The sequence below is a fragment of the Ochotona curzoniae genome, unplaced genomic scaffold (assembly GCF_017591425.1).
Source record: "Ochotona curzoniae isolate NIBS_2020 unplaced genomic scaffold, NIBS_Ocur_1.0 scaffold_2476, whole genome shotgun sequence".
Taxonomy (NCBI): domain Eukaryota; kingdom Metazoa; phylum Chordata; class Mammalia; order Lagomorpha; family Ochotonidae; genus Ochotona; species Ochotona curzoniae.
This window is the reverse complement of record NW_024467095.1, coordinates 12756502-12774738: the sequence shown is the minus strand read 5'-3', so window position 1 is coordinate 12774738 and position 18237 is coordinate 12756502. Positions and strand designations below refer to the sequence as shown.

At 48.6% G+C, this 18237-nt stretch overlaps 1 protein-coding gene across 1 annotated transcript in view; it reads left to right on the top strand.

The window, feature by feature from the left end:
• The window catches only part of PRKAR2B (protein kinase cAMP-dependent type II regulatory subunit beta), a 76475-nt gene that overhangs the window by 40283 nt on the left and 17955 nt on the right, over positions 1-18237 (top strand). Inside the window, exons 3-4 of the mRNA XM_041001950.1 lie at positions 6927-6979; positions 10842-10925. Of these exons, the coding sequence (XP_040857884.1) occupies positions 6927-6979; positions 10842-10925 (137 nt within the window). The remainder of the gene's footprint in view (positions 1-6926; positions 6980-10841; positions 10926-18237) is intronic.

Genomic DNA, 18237 nt, shown 5'->3' with positions numbered 1-18237 from the left:
CATCATTTCCATGGTGACATGTGACCTGCAGGTTTCCAGGCACAAGTTTTAGGAACCACTGAACAACTTGCCTTTGCTTAAGGAGTCAGTTTCAATGTGTAGAGATCTGTCCATCCATAGAACATATTTCTATATACTTCTTTTTTTATAGTCTTAATATATTTTTGAAGATTATTTTGTTTATTTGAAATGCAGAGCTAGAGAGGGAAAGAAAGAGACAGATCTTTCTTCTGCTGATCACTCCCCAAGTGCCTGCAGCAGGTGGGGCTGGGCCAGTCAGAAGCCAGGAGCCAGGAGCTTTTTGCACGTCTCCCACATGGGAACCAACCCCTATTTCCTACATGGACGTACTTGGAACTTCATCTCTTTCCCTTCCAAGGCACGTCAGCAGAAAGCTGGACTGGAAGTGGAAAAAAAGAGCTTGAAGATGGGGGATATTTCCCTGCACGATGGCTTTTTAAATACGTCCTCAGTGCTTGTGGCATGCTAAGCACAGGACTTTTGATATGAGGGTTACATGTTTGGTCTGGCAGCACATAGGTCATCATCTTCAAAAAAAGGCCAACCAGATGGCCCTCGTTTGCCTCCCACCAAGTGCTGATAGCTGTACTCTGCATGTGCTGAGGTCCTGGGCCATCGTCCTGTCAGACGCTGGAAGAGGAATTTGCAGATCAGCAGCTCAGTAAACTGGTAACATTTAATTTCACTGAGCCTTCAGTGCCAGGCCTGCAACCATGCGGTTGCCTCACCCTTCCAGTAGAGGGCGCGTGCTTGTGAGCCGCTTTTGTAGCCAGGAGATTCTTAAGGATTTCCCACGTGGGTGCAGGGTCCCAAGAACTTGGGCCATCCTCCACTGCTTTCCCAGGCCACAAGCAGGGAGCTGGATGAAAGCAGCTGGGACACGAACCGGCACCCATATGGGATGCCAGCGGATGCAAGGCGAGGACTTTAGCTGACCATTCTTTATATGTTACAGATGACTAAGTTATGAACTTCTGAAAGTTCATGTGAAAGCAAGAGTCAAAGATGTGGCACAGGTGTTCATGAACTTTGGGAAGGTCGTCACTCCTTGTATTTCACAGCCCTTGGTTGGATTGGGACTGAGATCCACATGTGAACTGCTGAATTTCAGGCACCCAATGTTCAAAGGCTTTTTCACTCTCTGGACACAAATCTTAGATCAGCACTGATGGGTGGAGACAGATGCTAAGGTTACCAGGTGGACACGTGAGCAAGGAGGGGCGGGAAGCTGGGAGCCAGCGCCTGCCTCTTCCCTGCCCGGCTGGGACTGCTGACCCTTAAAGCAGTCCTCAGTCTGCTTCTGCAGTGTTCCCACCACCGCCTGCCACCTGCCCGTCATTCCGGATGGACTGTCACTGCCATGGGTATTGTCTGATTGTATATTGAATTTATATCTCTGCTTTATAAAAGAAAATAATGAAAGGCTTTTATGGTGGGGTTTTGTTGTTGTTTTTGCCCCCGACGGACCATTGTGTGTGTGGGTGGGGAGGGGGTGTTTCAGTTGAAAATGCACACCTTAAACTACTATTTGTAGAAAGTAACAAAGTAACATTTTCCCCTTTGTAGGAGGGCATTTCCACTTCGGTAGGCTAAATTGAGCTGTGGTATTGAGTCAGGCACACCTGTGCTTTTATAATTGCTTTATTCCAAGCTAATTATAAATAAGTATGCTAAAATCTCAGTACATTGAGAACACTGGAAAATTGAGACATTTTTTAGAAGCTAGCTTCTTTTAAATTCTGCACTGAATCCCTTTATGACACGCATGTGGTCCTTTCTCTCTTTGAATGTTGAGGGTGTCTGTCAGCGCGAAGGGCCCGTGGCTTGTGGAACTTAGTCTTATCATTTCTTTATTTGCTCAGTCAGAACACTCATGTGGGTTGTATGTACTTTTCCAGTACAAAGTTGTGTGTGTTTTTCAAGATTTATTTTTATGTAAAAGGTAGAGTTACACGGACAAAAAGAAACAACAGATGGAAGATCCCTGCCCCCTCTCCACAAACACGCACTCTGCTTTTAGCAAAAATTATATATGATCAGGTTATCCCCCCCTCATTGCTGTCCAACTGCCAACCAAGGAGGGAAGTTTGTAGTTTCAAGCTAAATTTCCGATTGCCTAGGAGGTTTGGAACATCCCACAGTTCGAAGCAGTTTAGGTTATCTAAAGGCGTTGGTTAGCGTGGCCCATCCAGGCAGACAGTTCTGTTTCCTCAGCTCCTGAGCTCTGCGCCAGGCCCTTTGGGGAGCGGCACAGAAGGATCATTGCTCATGGTCTCCATCCTCACTGAGTGGGACGTCTGATCCCAGGTGACTCATCGTCCCCCATCCTTTGAACACAGCCAGGTGTGTGCGCCCTGGGCGTTGCTGGAGACGTGACTCCTGCTCTCCAGGACCTGGCAGCTCCTTAGCCCGCCAGTTACTCATTCAGAACTGTGCATCCAGGTCAGGGCTCAGCAAGTGTGGGATTGGCTCAGGGTCACGCAGTGGGTTCCCCACAGGGCTGCGTGCGGGTCCACGCCTGGGAAGCAAAAAGATCGCAACAGCTTTGGGAGAGCACAGTGCGGTGAAGTGATGGTCAGGAGTCCTTCCCACTTGAAGTCTACAAAGGGTGAACCCAGAGCTGGAGTTTCCCAAATCAGCTCTGTGTAGGCAAGAGGTCGACGTGGACTCTAGGCGTCGGGAGTGTAGGGCCGAACAGAATCTTCTCCCAAGGAGCGGAGTGTATCGGGACAAGAGAACTTATCACAAGTCAGAAACACCTGGTAACCTTGGACCACCAAGCAGCAGCCGGCGTACCGCTGCCGTCTCCGCTTCCCGCCTCCCTTTGACCGTGAGCAACAGAAGCTTCACTAGCCTCGGTGCTGTCTCCGCCGAGCTCAAGCAGACACCCTCACCCAAGAGTGTTTCACATGCCAACTCCGAGCAGAAGATCAACACCTGCCGTGATGACACATCACAAGCCAACTGAGGAGCTATCGCCTTAACCCATCCCCCCCACACACACACCTAAGATGTGTAAAAGCCCAGTGCTATACGCCCTGGGCGGCCATTTCCTCGCTTGGTCACCCTGCCACGTGAAGGTGGTCCCTGGCTGTCTCCCACTGGGGAGCAGGATGTCAGACTTCTTTTTTTCCTCTCCCTCTCTTTTCATTTCTCCTTTTTCTCTCTCTTCTCTTGTGTCTCTCATTCTCTCTCTCTCTCTTCCCCCCTCATGAACTGTCTCTTTGCTCTCTCTTCCCCACAGCCACCTTCCTCACTGTATAACTTGAATCATCTGGCTTTTGGACTTGTGGCAGTAAAAGCCGCTGCCATGCCACGGGGAGGCTGGCCCTTGGGCTGGTTGCGCTCCGTCCTCTCTGGCTCCTCGCCAGCAGCCTGGGAGAGCAGCAGAGGATGGCCCAGGCATGCGGGCTCCTGCATCCATGGGCGAGAGCCTGAGGAAGCACGTGGCTTTTGGTTTTGGCCTGACATGACACTGGCTGTTGATGGCTGTTTGGGGAGTCAAGATCTCTTTCTGTCTCTCTTGAGCATCAAAACAAATAAAAATCTTAAAAAAAAAAAAAAAGATGTGACTCTGAACTTTTAATCGTAAGGTTTGAGAGAATGGATGGCTTGGAAGGAAAAAAAATGTGGCCTGAGTTCTAGTTAAAGGAAATACTTTCAGTGACCTTAAAGAGCTGTGAGGCACCTTATGAAACAGCAGGTGCTTTATTTTGATTTGGCTGTAGGCAGTAGTGGTAGATGAACTCTACCTTAGGGAAGCAGTTGTAACCAACAGCAACAATTAACTCCTTGTGAGGGTACCACATCACATGTTTTAACGAAACAGCCAGTAAACGCACATACTGTGTGACAAAATAACCATCAGAAGCCAAAGAGCTGCATCATGACCAGCACTAGGACAGCTGATCTGTCGTCGATTCAGGGCTAGAAACAGCCACTGGAGTGTTCAGGTTAGTGTTTGTGAATTAAAGTGTAAGGTGAGCAGGAAGGGTCAGAGCCTAGGGGGCTCCGTGGAGCAGGTGCCTTGCCTCCTGTATCGTCTGCTTGCGTGTGCTGAGACTGTGGACAGAGCCAGCTGTGCGGGAGGCCCCCCGCTGCCTTGGACTTGTGTTCAGCTGTTGTTACCCTCTGCATAGTCTTCATTTGAAGCTCAAGGCCCAATTTTCTTCTGCCACTATGCCCTACAAATTACACAGTGCTGCCTTGGAGACATGGGTCAAGCGTCGAGACGGCAAGTTCAGCCATGCTTACGAAGGACAAGTCGTCCTGCTCACTGCAGAGTGGCAGGCCCTGCAGTTAAAGCAGCCCAGGCCACGCAAGTGGGGCCATCTGTACCGAGTGTGCGGCTGCCTCGGGGTGGCCAGCCTGATGCCATTAAGCGTTCCATTCATCCGACAAGCTCTCTTCCTTCTCGTTTCCTGCTCACCATGTGCCCCTGTCATCGTCAGCTGGCTGGTCGTGCCGCGTCCATCGCTCATGAGGCTCTGTGTATCAGTGAGGACCTGCAGAGCAGGCTGGCCCTGAGAGACAGATGTGTTATTGTTAGGGTTCCGAGGCAGGAAGCATTCTGGCGTGCTCCTGTGCAGAGCGCAGTGGAGCCAGCGCTTCAGGGCTTGAAGACAGACACGTGTCCTGTCGCCCTCTGCAGTGTGTGACCTTGATCTCCCTGTTCCGTAGTCATCCCGGCTGCCAAGTGCTGACCTCAGTCCCCCTCAGTGGGTGGTTGTGAAAGGGAAGCGGGCAATGTGCGTTTGGTCAGTGTTTCTCAGCCTCAGTGTCGTGGACATCTGGGGCCAAATCATTCATCTGAATGTTTCCCGACACTGCCACCTGTCCTGTGTGGAGGGCAAAGCTGGGCCCTGCCCCCTCCGCCCCCGGCCGGGTGTGCAAGACCAGTTCCTGAAGAGCTGAGAGCCGGTAACAGGTCACATAGCAGTGGCACAGGGTTGGGGTCATACTGTGCCGAGGCCCTGGAAGACCCTGATCAGCCCTTTGCCTGCACCAGAGTCTGTAACTTCCCATGTCCTCTGCCAGAATAAACTCCTTTGTGGATGAAAAAGCCCATGTGGAAAGATCTAAGGAAGTGACACATCTTCAGATTTGCAAAAAAGAAGAGGGTTTCCGAGCTCAAAAGCAATGGTTTCTGTGACATTTAAAGTGGGGTTGAAATCTCAAAGGGGAATTTTCTTCCCCGTAGATGTCATCGTGTTAAACATGGCCGCATGTACATCATATGTAAAAAAGCAAGCAAGCAAACAAACAAAAAACCCACTTGGATTACTGTTTCTAAGCAGAGTGGATGGGGGCAGGAGTTTGGTGCCGTGGTTAGGACACCTGTTCTGTTTGTGGCTGTGTCAGAAGGCCTGCTTTGGGTCGCTGCCGGCTTCCAATTCCAGTTTCCCACAGGTGCGCATCTTAGAAGTCAGCAAGTGATGTTTCAGGCGAGTTGGGTACCTGCCACCCACAAAGGAAACACAGATTGAGTTGGATTCTTCAGCCTGGCCCAGCTCTGACTGTCGTGGGCATTTGGGAAGCCAACCGGTGGATGAAAGATCTCTCCTTCTGCCTTTCAAATAAATAAAAATGTAAAAGAAAGCAAATTGGATAAAACCATGATGAGATTATGACAGATAGAGTAGAGCTTTTTTTCTTTTTAAAAATTCATTTCTTTTTATTGGAAAGACAGATTTACAGAAAGAAGGCAGGACAGAGAGAAAGATCTTTCATCCATAGGTTCACTCCCCAGATGGCCAGAGCAGCCAGAGCTGAGCCCATCCGAAGCCAGAAGCCAGGAGCTTCTTCCGGTCTCTCCCTCGTGGGTGCAGGGTTCCAAGGCTTTGGGCAGTCAAGGAGCAGCCAGGACACAAATCTGCATCCATACGGGATCCCGGTGCTTGCAAGGGGAGGATTAACTGAGTCATTGTGCCAAGCTCTAAAGTGATACTTTGAAATTGGGGCAAGTCAAAAAGAAAACCAGACATTCCCTCACAGATGAGGAGAAAGGAGATATTATAATCAGCTAGTAAGCATTTGGGAAATTATTCAAATTTAATAATTTTTAAAAACCCAACGCCTTCATTTACATTGACAAAGATTGTAAATAATGACATTCAATTCCATTTCACAGCTAAAAGAGCTTTTTTTTTTTTTGGCATCATTTTTTGCTAGGAAAATGGATGGGTACAATTCCTCTGAAAGGAAACTTGGTGGAAATGTTCCTGAAAATTGTCATGTCTTTCTGTCCCACGGTGTAGCATTTGCTGATAATGCCTGCAGCATGATCTTATATGTGAACAAATGTTTATGCAGGAAGATGTGCACTGTGAAGTTGTTTTAACAAAAATCTTGTTGAATGTTCGGCATTAGGGAAGCCCTTCATTATGGCCTAATGCCAGATGATCTTCAGTCCTTAAAAATCAATATTTACAGAACGTTTTCAGGAGTATGTGAAGTTCTCACGGTATTGGATGAAAAATGCAGGTTTTAAACCAACTGAATGTGCAATGTAAGCTCACCACCGAGTAAGGACGGAGCAGGGACATGCAAAGTTCTACTAATCATTTCTGAAAATGATTCCTGAGTTGATGCTTTGCGGCAGACTTGAGCTGCTTGTTTGCTTCTGTTAGTCGAGGCGATTTTGAAGCCGAGGGTATTACCCTGACTCTCTAGCAGGAAGAAAGCGAAGAGCCATTGACAGGTGTCTTCAAAGGCAGCTTTCTGACTTAGGGAATTCTTTACAAATCAGAGGATGAGACTCTGCCCTGCACATGTGGAATTTGCAGACACTGATACACTTTGTATAGCACAGCGCTGTTTGCTCTTCACTCCTGAAGATGTGTTTATTGGAACGTGGATTTTCCTGATGACAGAATCCTTAAAATGTCCCTTTTTTATGTTTATAGTCTGTGCAGAAGCCTACAACCCTGATGAAGAAGAAGATGATGCCGAGTCCAGGGTATGTCATTTACCGCGTGCGTGGATTTTAAACGGAAACTCCTGATCCTGAAGGGGCACTTGTAGGGTGGATGTCAACAGGTTAGCAGGAGACACCGTGCAGTTACTGCGCCTGTTTCTTAGTCCCACCTTTGACAACTCCTACGTGGGATTATTTTTGTTCAAAGAGCATTTCTCTTTAGATAGAAAGGAAGATCGTTTGTGGAAGGAAATGGGATTAGCATGTAAGTGTATTTCGGCACAGGAAGTTTTGAAATGCATAGACTACTTTTTTTAATGATGTACGTTTCTCTGTGATGCTTTTTGAGGACGCCTCATGTGTGCTCACTGCAGTTGCAGTTTTATTTCGTTGGCCAATCACATGCTGAGGATGAACTGTTCGTGAGAAGGTTATATTCTTACGGAGGTGGGGAGCCTTTTTATTTTCTGCTGTGGGCCCTTTGGCTGTGGATAACATCCTTGTCAGGCCCAAAGAAAGTGATCAGCTTCAAATGTAGCTGGCTGCAGATTCAATGAGTCTTGACTCCCACCTGCCTTTGCAGCAGGCCGGGTCCTGTACAGCCTGCTGGCCGGCTGCTCCGCCACGGCACTGCAGGGGAAGCCTTTGGGGCTTTTCCTGTGTCACCACAGAACCCTCTTCTGAAACAAAAGCTACAATGACAGTACAATGACATCTGACATGCCCTGGCAGCAGCTACTACTGTTTATGTTCTTGGACTCCTGGTGGTTTGCTCAGCTGTGGAGTTATCCAAAACCCTCACGATTTTCTGAGAATTTGTCCAGCGTTACCCTGAAGGGGTTTTTAAGCCGCATCCTGTTTCTCAGTTCCTCTATTATTTATGAATTTGTGGCTGTACCTTGAATTGGAAAAAAGCATAAACCAGGACCTCTGAAAAATCCCTCCGTGAACTTGATGAGATGTAGAGGCACAGAGGATGTGTCCTGACACCTGTGAAACCTGGGCAGGAAAGGGCAGCCTCCTCAGACCCGTGGGGACCCCAGCGGGCCGCTGGCCCCATCCCCGGGGAGCTCACCGGTGCCACGAGCTCCCAGATTTTCAGGAGCAAGACTTTAGTAGTCCCGAGGAAGTCCACAAACCCCAGCTTGGAAATGGCGCTGACTTCCGCTCCAGGTATTCTTCGTAGTCTGTGGCATGTCATTGCCCCCCTGGGTAAGCCTGGGAAATTTGACCTTGCTTGCTGTGGCTCGATGTGTGTGACAAGATGCAGACGTGTCACGATGGCTTTGGTGGCTTCAACACGGATGAACATTTTGTGATCAGGGTTGAAAGCTGTTTGTTTGCAGCAACTCACAAACTCAGAACCCACAAGGTACTGCGAGGAATTTGAGCCACCACTTGACCCCTCAGATCAGTAACATGTTTTGGCTTGTTAGATTGGGTTTTTTTTTTAAGATTTCCTTTAATTTTTTGAAAGAGTTACAGAGAGAGAGAGGCAGAGAGGATGAGCAGGTGTCCATCTGCAGATGCATTATGCTTGACTGCTTTCCCAGGCCACAAGCAGGGGACTGGCTAGGTAGTGGAACAGCTGAGACATGAATCAGTACCCATATAGAATGCTGGAGGTGGAGGATTAGCCCTTTGAGTGATCTTGCCTGGCCTTTGTGTTCAGTCATTAAACAAGGCAGAAATCCCTCTTAGGCCGGAATTCCAACAGAAACAGACTTGGGAGGTTCCTGGTTAGGGAGCAAGCTTCACAGCCATGCCTACTGGAAAGCCCAGCCCTACTGCCATGGGCCACATAACAAGGAGAAGCTACCGACAAGTTACTTCCCTTCACTCTAAATTGGTACCTGTGTCATGAGGCCTGTTGCTAAAGGACTCACTGTCAAGCTCTTGGACTAGTGCCTGGCCTGTAATAAATGCCACGCAAATTTCTGTGTACAGCGGATAAGGCCTTTATCCTGAAATTGGGAATCAATTTTAATAAAGTGGTATGTAATATAATTTTAAAAATCACTCTTAAGGTTTAATACTGAGTGATCCAAACATAATGATCTTAAACACAGGGTCCCACCAAGGCCAAGTGCAGCTGCCGGGCATCCTTGGAACAGACGGTTACACAGCAGAAGGATGACGGGGCCCAGCATTGCCCTTGGCTTCTGACCGATTTACTAGGAGGAAACAGGAGCTTCAATGAAAGAACCTTAATCACGGTCACCAATGAGGGACCTGGCGACTGAGGGGTGTTGGTGGGCAGAGCAAGTGAACAACAGGGAAAACGGGGGCACACCACACACGGTGGCAGTGCAGGCAGACCAGGAGGCCAGAGCGGTTGGACGGATTCGTTGAGAGTCACAGAGCATCAGGGAGGACAGGAGAGGAGAACTTTGCCTTCCCTGTGCGGGCTTCACCAGAGGCAGGCGCGCTGAGTGGACGGTTTGAATGGAGAGCAGGAGTAAAGCAGGTGCCCGCTGCCGACATAGCACCCCTGCCGTCAGGGTGAAGAGGACAGAGACCCACCGCAGGCGGGCACGCACAGTTTCTGCAGTCCCAGATGGTTTTTTGTGAAATGTGGGGTGACTCTCTGTGTTGTACGGTTTCTTATATGCTACTTTCCTCATTTAAAGTGGAAAGTGGTGCATTTGGGTTCATATGCTTTAGGGAGTATCTGCATGTTTCCGGCTTCCCTTGCAGCAGTGACCCAGGGTCTATCTTCATCCATTCATTGGCTGAGTTTGCGCTTGGAGATGAACATGGGGCAGGCAGTCTGCAACAATTGACAAACACCTGGCCCTTGTAGGAGAACATCTGAATGAAGGCCCTTCCCATGTGTTTCTAGGCATCGGGATCTGTAGCAATGAGTCGAGACTTGGGATCTGTTGCAATGAGTTGTGTTGCTGTTGCAGTCTCACTTCTTCTCAGGCTGGTGCTTTTCATCACTTTGTAGCCATCTGATGGGATCTGGACTGTGGATTTAAATTTCTCACTTTGAGTTTTGATGCATTAACGGGTACCAAGCCCACTGCTGAGTGCTTAGGGCTGTTCTGATTGGGGTAGCATGGGTGCTGGCTGTCCAGGTAAGGCACCTGCTCCTCCACACCTATTCTCAGTCCTCAGGTGACACTGGAGCAGGTGCCATGTAGGACTCCAGGGGAGTACTCCCTTGCCCCTTGGGTCTGGAACCCATGTGTCAGTTACAAACCACCAAGGCTCATGGGAGAGTGGGCCATTTGGTACACATCACATCAACAGAGCCTTCTACTGGTTGATACAGACTCCCCCAAGGGCCACACGCAAAGGCCATTCCGCTGCTCCCAGCGCAAGTGGAAAAAAGCAGCTAGAACTGGGAGTGCTGTCCCCCCACCCTGAGTTCTAATAAAAGTACCAGCATCCCTGGAATGTCATTCTCACTGCTCCATACTCCTAAAGTGCCAGAACCTGGGCTCAGCTCCTTGCTGAAAGTCGCCCACACACTGTTGATGTCTGGTGAGGTGCACCATTCTGTTTGCTTGTTCTTGGGCACTTGAGAGAATCTCGGAGCAAAGGCTCTATCCTCAAGGAGCCGAATGCAGCAGACAAGAGGGGAGGTGGTGTCTGGACTGCTGGCTGTGCCCATGCCCACCGCCGTCAGAAGGGTTGGAGTCTTTCTGTCCCAGCACACATGTCTGCATCATGAACTTGATAACATGGGGGAAAACGCTGGCTTGCAAAACACTCCAGCGCAGTGTTGATGAAGGTGGCAGTGAACCCCGACAATAATGTGACAAGAAGTTGAGCGCTAGCAGCTCTTTCTGACATTCACTGACTTAGGTTAGAGATGCTTGTCGCTCTGAATGAGATAGATGATATTGACTAATGGCCTTTTTTTTTTTTTCTTTTTTGGCATCTATGGTTCTTTTAGATCATACATCCAAAAACCGACGATCAACGGAATAGATTGCAGGAGGCTTGCAAAGACATCCTGCTGTTTAAGAACCTGGATCCGGTAAGAGATTGTAACCGCGGAAGTGGCGTTGTTCAGTGGCAGTGTGTAAAGCAGGCAGGGTGCAGATGTTCGCTTCCCACGTGGGCTGATGGCCCAGGTTCCCACCCAGGCACCTGCAAGCATGTGCAGTGGGCGGAGCCACAGGCGAGGGTCACTGAGTTTCTGGATGGGGTGGGGTGGAGACACTGCTCTAGGCACTAGAAGTGAGTTAGGCTCCTCATCTGGGACAAGACACCATCTCATCTCTTGGGGCCACTTGATACAAGCACAGCCCTACAGTGCTACAGGCAGCAGCTTCACCTGCTGTGCCGTAGCATCGTCCCCCATCCCCCATATATCGTCGGCACCTGTGGCTTGTGTATCGTGTAGCAACTACTGATGTGTTCCAAGCTTTTTATGTGGGGACTTCAAGTTTTTGTGGAAAATGAAATGAGAGCATAAACTAGCGCTGCCAGAGATTGGGTTTCAATCTTCTACATGAGAGGCCTGGGTTGAGTGTGCAGTTCCAGCTGTGGCCTGGGCCAGACTTGAAGGTGATGAGTGTTTGGGAGTGAGCCAGCAGTGGAAGCACTGTCTCACTGCCTCCCTTACCTGCATGCGCTCTCTCTCTCTCTCTGTTTATCTCTGAAATCAATCAGTGTATTAAAGAACAAGAAGAATATTTGTCTTCATGTAAAATGGCTTGAAATTTGTACTTTTTGATAATATACAATTCCGTGAACTTTATGAAGACCTCTTGTATAAGTGCTTGGACGCCATGAAGATATTTGCAGGTGGTTCTTGTCCTGCTGGAATTTATAGTTTACATGTTTACGGGTTGTTTTATTTTAAAGACAGAATGATGTGGGGCAAAATGGAAAGAGGCAGAAAGAGGTTGAGATCTTTTGAGGCCTCAGACACACAGCATTTTGGTAGCTGTGATATGGTCGGAGCACTGTGGAAACAGGATGGGTGTCTTAGTCTACCAAGGAATTCAGCAAGTTAAGGAGGCTACAGAGCCACACCTTGGAAAGACCACAATGTCACTACTTGATGGCAGCAGGCGAGGCGAGCTAGTTACCCCTCAAGTTGAACGCAGAAGCCTTACAGCAATGTGGGCCAGGAAGGGCCATTCTCTAAGTGCTATGCTGTCACATTGGACACATCTTGGGATAGAGGGCACACACACTGCCTAGGTTTCTGTTTTGTTTTATATAAGATTTATTTTTATTTGAAAGCCAGATTTGCAGGAGAGACAGAGAAAGATCTTAACATCCCTTGGTTCACTCCCCAAATGACCACAACAGCTGGAGCTGAGCTGATTTGAAGTCAAGAGTTTCTTCCAGGTCTCCCATGCGGGTGCAGGGCCCCCACAGACTTGGGCCATCCTACACTGCTTTCCCAGATCACACACAGGACGCTGGATGAGAAGTGGAACAGCTGGCACTCAAACTGGTGCCCATATGGATACTGGTGCTTGCAGGTGAAGGATTAGCTCGTTGACCCACCACACTGGCCTCACACTGCCCAGATTTTAAACACGGAGTGTGACAGCCGAACATGTCTAAACCCACTATGATGGCAGAGGGTAAAGTTATAGGAGGTGTGGGGGAGCAAGGAGAGAGGTTGTGAACAAGCCCAAGAAGAAAGCTTTGATCTTAGGAAAGGGATCAGGCCTGGCTCTAGGGAGGGTGGGGACAGAGGAATGGCAGAAAGAAATGATTTCCCAGAGTGCTCGGACGTGCCAGAACTTGGTACTTCCAGGTGAATAATTTAGTAAAGACTGGAAGGAGAGCCCAGGGTCTACTCCCCAGTATGTAGCTGGAATGACTTGAAGGAGTGATGGTGGGGCAGGGCGGGGGTGGGTACCTTTTCCTGACATGAGAGAAGCTGTAGCAGGGAAAGGCAGTGGTAATTACTGATTAGCAGGAAGGAAGCTCCTGGCTGCACAGCTGCTCATCACGTCTGCCCGTCCCGAAGCCGGCGTTTTGCTGGAATGGCTGGGCACTTGCTAGGTCTCAGCCCACAATTCCCCCCCGGGCGTGTGCTGCATAGTCCTATGTGGAGCGCAGGTGGTAGCATGGTGGATTTCTTTGAAGGTAATCTGTTCCTGAATTTTGACTGCTTGACTCACTAGACCACGTTCCCTCGGAAACAGTTCTAAGTTGAGGCTCACTGCAATCATTTCCCTGCGCTGTGTGATGGGCTCTCTGCTCAGAGCGCCGTTGGTGCTTCTCCCAAGTGAGTCAGATCCCTTCGCTGAGCACCGGCTCCCGCTTGCCAGTCTGTGGGAGGGTCGCAGGTGGATTTCCTGCAGTAGCGTGTCAGTCATTGCGGTAAGCCTCTGCGTATTAAACATTCCCTAAGCTCTTTCCACACTGTGCATAATTTAGGGGGGGAAATTATACTTTGATTGACTAGAACTGACACCTGTCACACAGAGAAATTCTAAAAGAAATCATTTTTTTTTGTATGTTACCAGGAATTGCTTTTTCATATATCCAAGTATAGATTAGGCGGTTTTCTGATGTTTTAGAAGGTGACTAATTCCAGCATGCCAACAACAACTACAACACTGTAGCAATTTACTGCATCCTTGTCCCTGGCTGACACTGAGAGGCAGAAATAATCCGCAGAGCTGTTGTCCCTCCCCCACCTGTCCTCGAAGGGTTGCCACCTACATAGCCAGCAAAATAAACTGTTAGTAAACCTTCCCATCACCCCTCAGGATTTTGATAGGTGACCATATGTTACCTGGGTTGATGAATTCATTTGCCTTGAAGGCTCCCCCAAGGGGCCAGTTAGCACCACATTAAGAAAGCTGTGTTTTCCTGCCACACTGGCTTGGTCTTCAGCCTTGGCTGCAGTTCCAAAGACAGGTGCCAGAGCCCTGGAGGAGACGGGGACTCCTTCCTGTAAGCTCATCATCATCATCACCGTCATCATCATCATCATCCTTCTGGTCTCTTTCTTCCCCCACCGTGAAGATGCAACATTGTGTTCCACGAGTAAAGAGAGGCTGTTTGTTTGTTTTGTTTTTATTTTAACTAATTAAAACATTGAAATCAGAATGCATGCGTTTTTGAAGGAGAGGCAGACAGTGCAGTCAGCGAGAGGAAGAAAGAGGAAATCTCCCTTCCACACCCGCCGCCCCGCAGCCCTGTTTCTCGGGAGGCCAGTTCTTGCACTGTGATGTGTGCTGCAGGAGTCCTCCAGTGTGATGCAGTGGATGGGAAGTGGAGCAGCCAGGACGTGAAATGGCTCTCATACAGGACCTCAGCACTTGCAAGTGGAGGATTAGCTGATTAATCCATCACAGTATCCACCAGATAACCCAGTCTTTAAGAAAAACAACTATAGGGGCACAACGCAGCTATAGTCCTCGCCTTGCATGCTCTGGAATCCCATATGGGCACCGGTTCTAATCCCAGCTGCCCCACTTCCCATCCAGCTCCCTGCTTGTGGCCTGGAAAAACAGTCAAGGACAGTCTAGAGCTTTGGGACCCTGCACCCACGTGGGAGACCCGGAGGGAGAGGCTCCAGGTTCCTGGCTTTGAATCAGCGCAGCTCTGGCCACTGCAGCCACTTATGGTGTGAATAATCAGACAGAAGATCTTCCTCTCTGTGTATCTGACTTTGCAATAAATAAATAAATAAATAAATAAATAGATCTTTAAAAAAAGAGCTAAAAAAGCGAAACTATAGTAATCAAGACAGTATGGTACTGGCACAGATGCAAAGCAATGGAAAGAAACAGAGTTCAAAAATAAACCTATGGCCAATTGCTTTTTAATAAAGTGTGCCAAGACCATTCAGTGGGGACAGTGCCGTTGGTTGAACAAGTGGTGCTGGGGCAGCTGGTTATCTACACACATGAGAACAAAGTTGGACTTCTACCTCACACCCTATAACAGATGAACTAAAGTAGATCAAAGACCTAGAATACAAATGCTTAAACTATAAAACTCCTGGAAGCAAACACAGGCAATTGTCCTCATAACTTGAGATTTAGCAGTAAGAAAATGTTAAACCATAAAAAGACAATCCATAGAATGAAAGGAAATACTTGCAAATAATGTATCTACTAAGCTTCCACCATTCAAAACGTATCAATAATGACAAAAAGATAAAAGCCCAACTTACAAATGGCACAAGGGTGTAACCTGGTACTTAAAATGCACGATGCCAGGGAAGATGCTTGGGTCCTTCTCAGAGTGCCTGGGTTCCATGCCCAGCATTGGCTCTTGCCTTCAGCTTCAACCCTTGGAAACCAGTGGTGACAACTCCGATTCCTGGACCCCTGTCACCCACATAGGAGACATCATTCGATAAGCCTATTTCAGCCTTAGCTGGTCACAGCATTTAGGGAGTGAAGCCATGGGTGTTATTCCTTCCAGAAAAGGAGATGAACTATGTTACGGTAGGAGTGAGCCTCAGAAGTGTTATGGTAAATAAAATAAGCCGGATACGTACTGTCACATGCTTAATGATTTTGTAAGTGTGTGCGCTGTCCGATTATATGGGAAGCTGTTGTTTTCCAGGGGATTAGGGCCTGGGAGAATGACAGGTTGCTTCTTAGTGAAAACAGCATTTGCTTTTGGGTGACGAAAAGTATTTTGGAACTAAATATGGATTATAGTTGCACCACTTCTGGCCCCGGAACCGTTCATATTAAAGTGGTTAATTTAGGCTTTGGGCATTTGGCCTAGTAGCCAAGATGTTCCCCAAGCTGCCTCGTTCCTTGTCACCGTGCCTGGGTTTGGTCCCAGCTCTACTCGGATCCCAGCTTCCTGGTAACGTGCTGCAAGGCGGGACCCCCGGTACCCACATGGAACATTGGGGTTCCGGAACTGGCTCCCATCTTCAGCCTGCTGTGGGCGTTTGGGGATTGGACCAGCAAATAGGGGATGTCCTCTAAATAAAAATTGTAGATGGTTGTTTTTATTTAGATTTCACCCCAATTAAAAAGCATTGTAGTCCCCCGTTACCACTGCTTTCAACGTGACGCTGGAAGTCCTGGCTAGTATAATTAGGAAAAGGAAATGAAAGGTACACCGATGGAAAAGGAAGAAATAAAACTGGTTTTGTTCACAGATGACAGATTGTCTAAGTAGAAAGTCTAAAACTACTGACTATTAAGTGACTGTTGCAAGGTTGTGGAATACCTATAAAAAACTCAGTTCCTTTCCCGTGAGCAAGCAAACAAGTGGAACTCAACATTAAAAATACGACACCGTGTGTGCTAGCATTCCCGCAAAGTAAAATTCCTAGTTGTGAATCGAGCAAAGATGTATGGAAGAGAAGAGCTACAAACTCTGATTGAAGAAATCAAAGGAAAGTCAGTGAATAGGGGGCGGTGCCTGTGTCCGTGCAGCGTCTGGACTCATTGCTGTCAAGCCTTCCCCAGCTTGCTCTGCAGACTCAGTGCAGGCCTGTCAAAGTTCTGGCAGTTTGTTTCATGCATTTCAGCAATCTGGTTCTTCAGCATAGATGTGAAAGTCCCAGAATAGACACCAAGGCATGGAAGGAAAAAAATAAAGTTCCAAGTCTGACCCTAATTGACTTCAAGATGTAGTATATAGGGGCCAGCCAGATGGCAAGGCAGGCTAACCCTCCACCCTGTGGTGCTGGCATCCCATATGGGTGCCGATTCATGCTCTGGCTACTCCAGTTCTGATCCAGTTCCTTGCCTGGGAAAGCAGAGAAGAATAACCCCAAGTCCTTGGAACCCTGCACCCACGTGGGACACCCAAAAGAAGCTCCTGACTCGCAGCTTCAGATCAGCTCAGCTCTGGCTGCTGTGGCCGTTCGGAGAGTGAATCAGCAGGTGGAAGACTTTATCTCACCTTCTCTCGCTATAAATATGCCTTTCAAATAGAAATGCATAAATCTTATTTTTTTAAAAAAAAATTTAAAGTCTTAGTATAAAGCTGCAGTAATGAAGAATGTGTGATAACAGCTGAAGTGCAGAGGCTGACCTCGTGGAATAGCCTACAACAGCACACGAATACAGCCGGCTGAGCTTTGCCCGACGGGGAGAGTACAGAGAGGCCGAGTTCTTTGCACAAGTGATGTTGGAACTTCTGGACTTCCCCATGCAAAGCAGTGAACCTAGGGGGCCGCTAGAGGGCGCTGATGACACACGGTTGGTGTGCGGTGGTTACATTGTTACTTGGAATACTCACATTTCCTATGAATTCCAGCCCAGTTCGAGTTCCAGCTTGGCTTCCAATCCCGGCTCTCACTGGGAGGCAATGGAAGATGGCTCTGTGAGTTCCAGGCCCCTGCTGTCGGGCCGGCCGACCAAACCTTAGTTGTTGCAAACATTCAGGGAGTGAATGAACAGATAAAGGGTCTCTCACTGTCCCTGCCCCTCAGCTTTGCAGAATTTAAATAACTAATTGTTAAAATGGAATCTGGACACACAGACCTTGCATTCCTCAACAGACGGACTCAAAGTCAGTCGGAGACACGAGGGTCAGAAGCTGAACTGAAGATAGGAGAAAATGTAGATAACATGGGATTTGGTGACAGCCTTCTAATCGGGACCGAAGGGCACAGACCGTGCAAGAATCGGTTCACTAGGCTTTATTAGAATGAACTGACCAGACGAGATGGCAAGGCACAGACTAGGAGGAAACACGAGCCCAGTGCTCACCTGATAAAGGACTGTGAGCTGAACTATATAAAGACCTCCTGGAAGCAACGGCCAGCAAAGAAACAACCTGCTCTTAAAATGATCCTGACACAGAGGCCGGAGGGAAGGTGTGCTGCATCCCTCATCAGGGAGAGCAGCGAAGCATCACCCTTCAGGGCTTTCAGAACAGGCAAGACCCAGAAGGCTGGCAGGGCTGGCCAGGGCCCTAATGTGGCCAACACCGGGACTCTGCTTTATGGCTGAGGCGAGGCACGAAGGTGCAGCCCCTTTGAAATGCCTTTCGGCAGTGTCTGAACAAAATTAGTTGTGCTGTTACCACCCGTGTGTGCCAGCGCCTATGCCCCTTTGGGATTCCTACCCTCCACCCCACAGAGAACCCGGCACAGGATCCCACCCAGGGGGATGTGTCGTGACGTTGCGTGTCATCGCCCAGATTTGGAAGGGAGCCGAGGCATCCTGCAGCAGGTGAAAGAGTAAACCCGGTCTGGCTCATCCATACCACAAAGTATCATCCAGTAATTAAAAAAAAAAAAGGAAAAGTGCTATGAAGCCATGAAAAGGCGCAGCTGTGTTTGGAACAAGGAAACCAGGCTGCCCGGGCCTGCCCCTGGTATTCTGGGAAGGGCAGTGCCCTGGGGACTCCTCAGGGGTGGCCCAGCTGCCTGGGATCGGGGA